Raw genomic sequence first — 9,668 nt, forward strand, 5'->3', positions numbered from 1 at the left:
GAAATGAAATTTTTTATAATCTAATAACGTGTCAGATGATGAAAAGAACGAATATGTATTATCGTAATACTAAGATTTTTTCCGACACGTTCGGACGTAGAGTTACATGTGATGTGAGGTCGTCTTGTGGTCGTGGTGGGTCTCTTTGCTCCTGCTGCTATACATTAAATGCTTATCACTGAATTGCATGTGCCTTTGTCCATAAAAACCATCCTACATTTCACATTCCTTTCTAATTTTCTTTTTTGTCTTTAAAAATTTAATCTCTCTTTTTATTTTTTAATATTTAATTTATTTATTTAAAAATATATTTTAATTCTTAACTACATATAAAAAAAACAAAAACAAATTTTAATAAACTGTTTTTTCTTTTTTAAATTTGATTATAATTCAAATGTTTCCTTAAAAATGTGAAAATTATATTACTTATCGTAATTAAAATCAAATTTGAAGGACTAAATTGAAAATTTTTAAAATTATAAGGATCAAATTAAAATTTGAACCCATAAAACATTCGAAAATAAAGTTATAAATCTGATAAAATCTAATCATGAAAAGGGCTTCACCAATCACCTGGCCACAATGAAACAACCTAAATTGGTCCCGTTCCAAAGAGAAATCTTATCCTTTTGTTTTGTCGGCTTCAAAGAAGTGGAATTAATTACATACCAATTGAAGAATAACTCAACCGATTAAAACATATAAATGTTTGATAAATAAATCAGATATTTGAATATCTCAGACACATATGTTGACATTGAACTAAAAAAAACGAAGAAAAATGGGATGTGGGTTGACAGAGTGAAATGTCATATGGAGAGGTTTCCTATGTTGAGAATCGAACGACGTTACTTTATATGTCTTGAACTACTTTCGAAACATAAGATTGTTCTTACCGACTTAAAGGGGTCATTTTAGTACGTTTTGTCGTCATTCACGTGATTTTTTTGAAAAAATTTCAAAATGGTCACTCAGCATCTAACCCAAACTATTGAAGTTCTTATGATATAGCCACTGAAAAGAAATGTTCATATCGTTGATATAAGTAGTAACTATCAATTCTTGAAACGTGGTCTCAGTTACCTCTCTTATACATGAAGGTTACAAGAAATCTTTAGTTACTCTTTTAGTTCATCAAATACGAACATGAAAATCGAATTATCGACCATTAGAATGAATCACGTTAGAATTGACCTTTCGAACGCTAGAACATGACATGTTTACTACTGAGTGTGGGGGAGGCAATTATAGTTATATAGTTAAGAGGGAGTTTATGGTCGGGTTATGGAGAGTTGATGTCGGCGTTGGTGTAGTGATTAGGGTAAGATTTTATTAGTGGGTCTGTGTGTTCAACCATGGAGGGCCCGACGTCGTTTTTTCAGAAAATGATGTTTCAAACATCTTGCATGGTCGGCCTCTTTGGCCATATTCCGACCAACCAAGACTCTTAACCTTTCCTTCTTGCAATGTTTCAGGCAATAACAAACAAAATACACCTTATTTTCATAGATTCTTCCTGTTTTTCTTCTCAAAATTCTAACTTTTATCGCAACATAGCTATCGTCTTTGACTCGATCTTATTCATTATTTCAAAATGCATATATTTGAAGAGAATTTATAACATCTCAAGTTCACCGCTAGACTCTATAAAGCTTCACTGTTCTCTGGGATTGGCTTTGGGCCTTTCCTGCACAACTTAGGTGGAGAGCGAAGAAGGCCCCCTTCTAGGAGGCCCGAGCCATCAGTGAGATATCACTCTGGAAGAGCTAGAATTCTAACCTTGTGTCAGGACCTACGAGCCAAGGGACAGTCTCAGTTAGACAGTTTCTATGGGGCGTAGATATTGCCCTCTTTAGTATGTCCTTGAAAAACACGTCTATTAGGGAGAGATTTACACATTTTTTATGCATGACTATTTAACAGGTGGATTCACGGTAAATACTAGCTTAGCTCATTATTGCTGAGATAATGGTCTACTTCTTCACATTCACTGTGCAGTGCATGTTGTTATTGATAGATAGAAGAATCATGGTATGCACTTTCGTGTACTAGCTAAAGCCTTACGTCGTTTGTCTGGTGGAGACCATGTTCATGCTGGTACCATAGTAGGTAAACTTGAAGGGAAAAGAGACATCACTTTTGGTTTTGTTGATTTACTACGTAAAGATTTTGTTGAAAAAGATCGAAGCCGCGGTATTTATTTCACTCAAGATTGGGTCTCTTTACCCGGTGTTCCGTCGGTGGTTTCTAGTGGTATTCACGTTTGGCATATGCCTACTCTAACCGAGATTTTTGGAGATGATTCTGTATTATAATTCGTAGATTACACATCCTTATAAAGAATGTTTCGTTCTCGTCCCTACTTATGTGGGATCTCACAGAATTTGTGACACATGAGTAGAGAAAGAATACATTAATGAACTGAGATCACAATGAACGAGACGAGTTTTGAGAATAAAATGGTTAAAAAAATTCTAAAATGAAGCGTATTTTACTTGAGCCAATCTTATATCGTGTCGGGATTACGAAAAGATTAAAAGGGTTCGAAAATTAAAAAAGGAAAGAAGGAAGAAGCCAAATATGAGGGACCCATTTTTAATGAAATTGAGAGACAAAAGGTTCCAAATAGAAATAAAAAAGGTGTCTATATATACTTCACCTCTCTCCCTCCTATGACCCTATCACTCACTTTCTCTATTCCCATCACCAACCAAGCTCATAGCTCTTCCGCCATTGGAGCACCTCTTCAAGCTTCTTCTTCTTCTTCTCCGACGATCGATCCATGGCCCGACCTCAACAGCGCTATCGTGGCGTCCGACAACGACATTGGGGCTCTTGGGTCTCCGAAATTCGCCACCCTCTATTGTAATTCTCCTTCTTCTTCAATTTTCATAGAGAAAGCATTGAAATTTTTATATATTTTCAACTTTTCATGTGTTAAAAATCAAAACTTTTTCAGGAAGACAAGAATATGGTTGGGGACGTTCGAGACAGCGGAGGACGCAGCCCGAGCTTATGACGAGGCAGCTCGGCTGATGTGCGGTCCAAAGGCACGAACCAACTTCCAATTCAATCCAAACGATCAACAATCGTCATCGTCATCATCGTCTTCCTCCAAACTTCTCTCCGCCCCTCTGATGGCGAAATTACACAAATGTCATTTAGCCTCACTACAAATCGCCAAAAAACACGCTGCCCATAAACAACACCCCGGATTCGAGCCCAACTACGCCGTATACGGCGGCCCTTCCCCGAGCATTTCCCAAACCACCACCCACCGGTGGCGACAAGAAGAAACCCAAATAGAGACCAACAACGACAACAACAACATTCATCATCAACAATGCCTTCAACCACTTGAGGATGATGACATTGAACAAATGATACAAGAGCTATTAGACCTCGGATCATTCGAAATTATTACATGATTTTTACATTAATTTTCTCTAGATTTTATTAATATATTAATGTATATGATTAGATATATTATAGACTATATTTTTTCACGTTGTAGTAATATATGATTATGGATCATATGAAATATAATTTTCAAAGTGTTATTTGAAAGTTTGATAATTTAGAAATTAAAAAATTCATTAAAGAACAGAAAAAGACAAAAAGTGGCAGTCAAAGTTGAGAGATCCTCAGACCACAAATATTGGTTCAAGTTTTTTTTCTTCTTGTTTGTCTTCATGTCTTGTCTCTCTGTCTGTCTTTCCTTATTGCTTTTGAATCATGAAGAAGTGATCACATTAATGGAGGAATCCAAGAAATATGAACACATGAACCCTAATTTTCCACTTCTTATAATCAACTTTACAGCTTTGCTTTGTTCTTTTTTTGACTCATGCTCCTCCTTCTCCATCAAAGAACAAAAAAAAAAAAAATCGATATTATGATGTTAAACAATGTTAATCTTGGCTTAATTTGAAAAAAACGGATGTTACGATGTTTGGGATGCAAATATAGTTTCGACCCAGTTGACATAAAAGGTCGAGAATGAGATTTTTTTTTTTTGATGCGACCCGAAACAAAATGATGAAGAAGATCGTGTAATGATTGATGAAAAGTGATCGTGGAAAAGGAAATTGATGGGTCGGGCAAGCAAAGCATATAATAAAGTGAAATTGTTTAAATTATAAATTTGGTCGAGAAAATTAAAATTTTGATCCTAAAGTAAAAAGACTATAATTTGATAAAATCTCATAAATAGTCTCAATTATTGTGTCGTAATCTTTTATTTTTAGTTGTATAGGTTAATTAATAGACGAGACAAAAAATCGCTTAAAATAGATTCAATTTGATTTTGGGTCAATGTGTTTAGATACTAATTCTTCTTCATGTGGGTCTCGAACGCTTTGACTTTTCTTCATCTTCATCTTTAATCTTAGGTCGTAGACTATCTCGTTTTTTCATCACCTGATGATCTGCTTAACACCCTAGATCCAAATCGCCATTTAAACCCAGACCCATAAAATTTATTCAACTCATCTTTTTTATCGAATCAGCTAAACACAAAAGACTATTCATTGACACATAAACCGGTGACTACTAAAATACTCAATTCGTTAGTGGTTTCAAACCTTTTATCTCTAAATCTATAGGGTGAGATTCCACATCTCGATTGAAAAGAAAATCGAAACATTTCTTATAAGAGGGTGGAATACTCTTCCTAATGGGCACATTTTAAAACTTTGAGGTATAGTCTAGGAGGACAACCTCAAAAAGAACAATATCCACCAGCAGTGAACTTGATCTATTACACGTACTCGACCAAAACGTTTTGATTTGAAAAACTTATAAAAAAAAAAAATTATATTGAATGGAAATGCACTTTATGGATTACTTTTGAAAGGGTAGGAATGTATGAATTGAGTGAGAAATGATGATGCTTTTTTGGGGGAATGTCACACTGATGCTTGAGAAACAAGTTCCAACAACTTAGGACCCACATGTTTGTCTTTTTTAACCTTTGAAAAAACAAACAAACAAAAAAACATGTGATTTTGTCTTCTATGTGCATTTGGGTTCATGACTATGTTTGGATTATGTTATGTCATTTCCTTTAATTAATTAATAATTTCATCAAAATTTCCCTATAACATAATCATTACTATACGTTTATTCCCCAATTAATTCAATTATTTTCCCAATTTTGCATGCATGCCCATGTTACCTAATATGCTCCTCACTTCAATCATGGAGCTTTAGACACATACATGTCTCATTAGTTGGAGTAATCATGATTTATTACCATAATCTAATTTTAGTGACCTTACAAAATTGTGTTTTAATATATACTTAGATTATTTAATTTACAAAATTTCATGTTTTTTTTTAATTTTTTAAAAAAGGTAAATTGATCAATTATCCAATAATAGGGTCCACATGTTTTTCAAATATGCATGAATCTGAACTCAACTAGCTTTTTCCTACTGTTGGGAAAAGGGAGCCATTTTGAAAATATCTTGTCTTTATCTATTCAGTAGACATGTTCAAATAATTTGAGAATTTGACCAATCCAAATTATCCTATCTCAACCATAAAAATTGGGTTGAATTAAATTTTTTTCAGTTTAGATTTGATTGAGTTTCTGACCAAAAAAAAAATTGAAAATTTGAGTCAGTTTGGAGTTGACATTTTTTGGTTAGGTCAACTGGACGGGTCGTACAGAAAAAAAAGGGTTAGCCATACCTTCGCATGGGCACCCATGATATCCAAATACATAGCCACCACAACCACATGCCTTCTACCCCTTCTTCCCCTTTGGATCCACATGTTCTCCATAAACACAATCCAAATCAATCTCTCTCATCCAACACCATAAAAACTAATTAAATATTATTATTATTTTTTAAATATTGTTTAATCGATCTCTAAACTTAAGTTTGCCGGTATAAATTGTTTAAATTTTCAATTTTATAATAAATTCTTAAAAATTAATTGATTTATTATATATAATTTTGAATTATACGCGTAATAAAATCTTAAGCTCGATAGCAAAAGATTTTGGTTATTGATATCAAATAAGAGAATATACGAAAGATATGTATATCAATGATACCATCAATAATAGACGTACGACAATATCTATAATTATATTCTTTATATTAAAAGTTGAATAAATATATAATTTCAAATGTTTAAAAACTAAATAGAAAATTTGTAATTTAAATTTTTTTATTTTATTTTTTTTACTAAAAGTCTTGGGCCGTAGCAAGTAGCAAAAGGCCCATTAACTTCAGCCAAGTTGAGATAAAACTTTAAAAATCATTTGTTTATTTATTTATTTTTTTCCAAAATAATTGGATAAACATATGCGTGTACACGGGTTGGGATTGGATGAGTTGAGTAAATCCGTTAAACAAATTCAAAATTTTAGATTGGTTGGATTGTTAATTCGAGCAACCCGAATAGAGTTTATAACCCAACTTAACCTTAATTATCGAGTTGTTACATTAATAACTTAAAATTTCACGAAACTCAAATATTAAATATTCACAAGTCGTAACACATCACTAACATCTATTACAAACATCAAATATTCTTAATCTTCCTTTTAACAATAAGATAGGACTGAGTTGAGTTAAGGTTTAAACCATATTTTCAGGTTGGTTGGATTGACTCAATCAATAAAATGTCAACCCCGAACCGACCTGACTTTTTATCTTAAAAAAATTCAACTAAAAAAAATTTACCTTCCTATGTATAATTTACCTTCATAAATATTATTTACAAATATAAAAATTTTCATTTTTACTAAAGTTTCAATTCAATTCAATTAAAACTAAATCTAATTTTAATTATATTAATTAACAATTTAAACTATATATATATATATTGAATTTATAGGTGGTAAGAATGCAAGAGAGCTGCCTCCTCCCAAAATAAATATTTTGATTTGTAAATCTTACAAAGACAGCATCTGATCAACATAAATCAGAGTTACATAAATGACAAACAAGAAACTGTCTTGTAACGACAGGCACGAAATCGAATCTTCCCTTTTCGACCCGTGTACTATGTCACTGAACTAAGCAATGAATTCATTCAGTTTCCTCCCATCATTTACCGGGTCGATGAACGCATTTTTGGATGCAGAGGTTCTGTAATTCTTAGAGATCCTCCAAGCTCTACCGGTACGAGAGGGATGAGGGAATGTAGAACGTCAGTTACTAACGGTCGATAGCTCGGTTCTGATTGTACACATAACACCGCTACAGCAGCAACCTGTTTCAATTTATGAGCGACTAAGAATGGCTTGAAAAAAACATCAACTGATCGACATAAGAGTAAAGCAATTGACAAACTTGGTATAAGTGCTTCAAATCCATCGTGTCCTTTATCACGGGATCGACAATTTTCGGTAGCTTTGATCTGTCGCTGAGCTGCGGGATCGCCTACATTTCGTTCGATGAGATGGTTCAAGAAGCTGAATGCAATTGATACAAGAGAAAAACTGGTGGGGGAAAGAAAAATGTGAGCTACCCATGAAACTAGAGATTGGGAATGAGTTGGTCCCGTCTTCTCGACAGGCTTTTTCCCTGTTAGAAGCTCGAGAAGAACAACGCCAAAAGCATACACATCGCTCTTATCGGTTAGCTTACCTGGGACATAGTTTTCGTATCAGAAATTGATACTCAAAACAAATAACAAACTCGAGTTGCTATGGTACCAACGTCGAAATGCGTCGATCTTAGTGTCTAAAAACGTCTATAATGAACGACATCATAATCTTGCATACCGTCTAGAAGGTATTCCGGGGCGACATAACCCAACGTTCCCGAGAGCTTTATGTTTTTGTTTTGAGCTCCCAAGTTGACAACAAGGCCAAAGTCAGAGAGCTGAATCAAGAACACTGATTGAATGAGAAACCTTATGGAAGTTTTAACTAAACTGGGAACTTCACTGGTGGTGTGGAAGATCATACCTTGGCGTTAAAGTCCGAATCGAGAAGGATATTCGACGATTTCAAATCCCGATGAACGACAGGAGGATTTCGATGCTCATGAAGATATTCCAATCCTCTAATAATTTAAAAAACGATGATTCTATGATGAATGTCGATACCGAGAAACGAAAGAGCAAGAGCAATCTATTTGAACGAATGGAATTACCTTGCAACATCGACAGCAATCTTCATCCGGAGATGCCAAGTTAAAGCCGATCCACGAGAAGGTCCTAAGAGATCGAAACAATAAAAAAGTGTGAGCTCGAAAATTCTCCGTTTACACCAACAAAAAAGAAAGAACGAAACTCATACCGTGCAACTGAGACTCCAAAGATCCATTATGCATCATCTCGTAAACGAGAAACCGTGTTTCGCCATGAATGCAATGTCCCAAGAGTTTGATTACGTTTTGATGTCGAATTTTACACAACCAGCTCAACTCATTCTACCAAATTATAAACGGAACACTTCAAGAAGGAATTCACAGACAAGAACACGTAAAGCTACGAAATAATCAGAGCATTCGATCGATTAACCTCGAATTCCCTTTCAGCATCCGCTCCTCCATTATCGATTCTCTTCACAGCTGCCAGCAATTTATCATTGAAGCAAGCTTTGTAAACATGTCCTGAACCACCATGGCCCAAGACATTGTTTTTGCTGAAGCTATCAGTAGCAGCTTCCAACAGTTTATAGTCGAACGTCGAAACCGAACCTTTAAAGTTAGCTAACCTCAGTGAGTTAAACCTTGATATGATGGGATTTAACGTCACCCCTTTCGAACCCTCTTCGAATCGACAAAGAGAAACAGAGATTATAAGATAATGTACATTCATACTAATTAGAAAGCAACAAAAGAGTTCAAAAAGGAAAATACCCAAATTCTTTCGACATTTTTCATCATCAAGATTCGACGTTTTACGACGATATATCCAAAAACACAAAAGGAACAGCAGTATAGCTCCAAGAAGTGTGGAAGAAACAACCAAAGCTACAAGAATTCTCTTGTTCAAATCTTGGTGATGAACTACTCTAACATCTGCAGCTCCTGTGTGTTAACAAAATGAGTTGGAACAGCACATATATAGCTCCAATGAAGAGATAAGAAAGCGAAAAAAAAAGACATAAAACACTGAAATGGGACAAACAATTGGGGTTTAAAGACATTAGGGACCAGCAAGAACACAAGGAGTTAAAACCTCTTCACTTTATAGCAGCATCTATGTTTCTTGTCCTAGAATTTTTTGACCTTTTCTTCTTGTTACTGTCTTGAAATTGAAAACTCACAAACAATTTCATCCCATACCCCATGAATAACCCCATGAAAACTCACGAACGTTTCGAGTTTCAGACAGAACACAGAGCAAAACTTAAGCCACCAAAAACCCAGCTGAGCAGAACAGAGCAGAACAGAACAGAACATGGAACAGAGAAACAGAGCATGAAATAGACAAAACATGCAACACAGAAACAAAGGCAAGAACAGAAGAGAAGCAGAAACCTGGGGATTGAGCTTCCATTTTGGCCACAATGAGAGGAATGGATTGGAGTCTGGTCCTAGAAATTGAAAACCCAGTGAGCTGTGGTCTGGCATCAATTATTGGGAACAAGGAAGAGGAAACCCACATGGGTAGTAAAATAGTGAGAAGATTCATAGCCCAACCTCCTAATCTCTCTCCCATTTGAACCCTCTTGTGTTCTTCACTCTGTCCACACA

At 34.9% G+C, this 9,668-nt stretch overlaps 2 protein-coding genes across 3 annotated transcripts; one reads left to right on the forward strand and one right to left on the reverse strand.

Annotated features, from left to right (window-relative positions):
- The first annotated feature begins 2,699 nt into the window (after nucleotides 1-2,699).
- LOC111456403 (ethylene-responsive transcription factor ERF003-like) lies at nucleotides 2,700-3,496 on the forward strand. The gene is made up of 2 exons (XM_023098248.1): nucleotides 2,700-2,865; nucleotides 2,960-3,496. Exons 1-2 carry the CDS (start codon nucleotides 2,783-2,785, stop codon nucleotides 3,426-3,428), a joined length of 552 nt encoding a protein of 183 aa, XP_022954016.1. The 5' UTR covers nucleotides 2,700-2,782; the 3' UTR covers nucleotides 3,429-3,496.
- Nucleotides 3,497-6,860: 3,364 nt separating this feature from the next.
- Nucleotides 6,861-9,668, reverse strand: LOC111455866 (probable receptor-like protein kinase At1g80640). 2 transcript variants are annotated; one of them, XM_023097497.1, is made up of 10 exons: nucleotides 9,453-9,668; nucleotides 8,829-8,990; nucleotides 8,488-8,738; nucleotides 8,264-8,396; nucleotides 8,118-8,181; nucleotides 7,931-8,027; nucleotides 7,745-7,844; nucleotides 7,489-7,607; nucleotides 7,311-7,400; nucleotides 6,861-7,230 (listed from the first exon to the last, which is right to left on the reverse strand). In XM_023097497.1, exons 1-10 carry the CDS (start codon nucleotides 9,631-9,633, stop codon nucleotides 7,069-7,071), a joined length of 1,359 nt encoding a protein of 452 aa, XP_022953265.1. In that variant the 5' UTR covers nucleotides 9,634-9,668; the 3' UTR covers nucleotides 6,861-7,068. The 2 variants fall into 2 exon arrangements, with proteins under 2 accessions (XP_022953265.1, XP_022953264.1); XM_023097496.1 differs by having other exon boundaries at nucleotides 8,829-8,999.

This window comes from Cucurbita moschata, unplaced genomic scaffold (genome assembly GCF_002738365.1).
Source record: "Cucurbita moschata cultivar Rifu unplaced genomic scaffold, Cmos_1.0 Cmo_Scf00018, whole genome shotgun sequence".
Taxonomy (NCBI): domain Eukaryota; kingdom Viridiplantae; phylum Streptophyta; class Magnoliopsida; order Cucurbitales; family Cucurbitaceae; genus Cucurbita; species Cucurbita moschata.

What these genes read in the sequence shown, in the direction of transcription:
- LOC111455866 (XM_023097496.1), bottom strand. Translation starts at nt 9,633, where the DNA reads ATGGGAGAGAGATTAGGAGGTTGGGCTATGAATCTTCTCACTATTTTA. An exon ending in CCCAATCTCTAGTTTCATGG is followed by an intron (nt 7,401 to 7,488) that starts GTAGCTCACATT and finishes AACGAAATGTAG; the next exon opens with GCGATCCCGCAGCTCAGCGA. An exon ending in ATTTGAAGCACTTATACCAA is followed by an intron (nt 7,231 to 7,310) that starts GTTTGTCAATTG and finishes AAATTGAAACAG; the next exon opens with GTTGCTGCTGTAGCGGTGTT.
- LOC111456403 (XM_023098248.1), top strand. Translation starts at nt 2,783, where the DNA reads ATGGCCCGACCTCAACAGCGCTATCGTGGCGTCCGACAACGACATTGG. An exon ending in GAAATTCGCCACCCTCTATT is followed by an intron (nt 2,866 to 2,959) that starts GTAATTCTCCTT and finishes AAACTTTTTCAG; the next exon opens with GAAGACAAGAATATGGTTGG.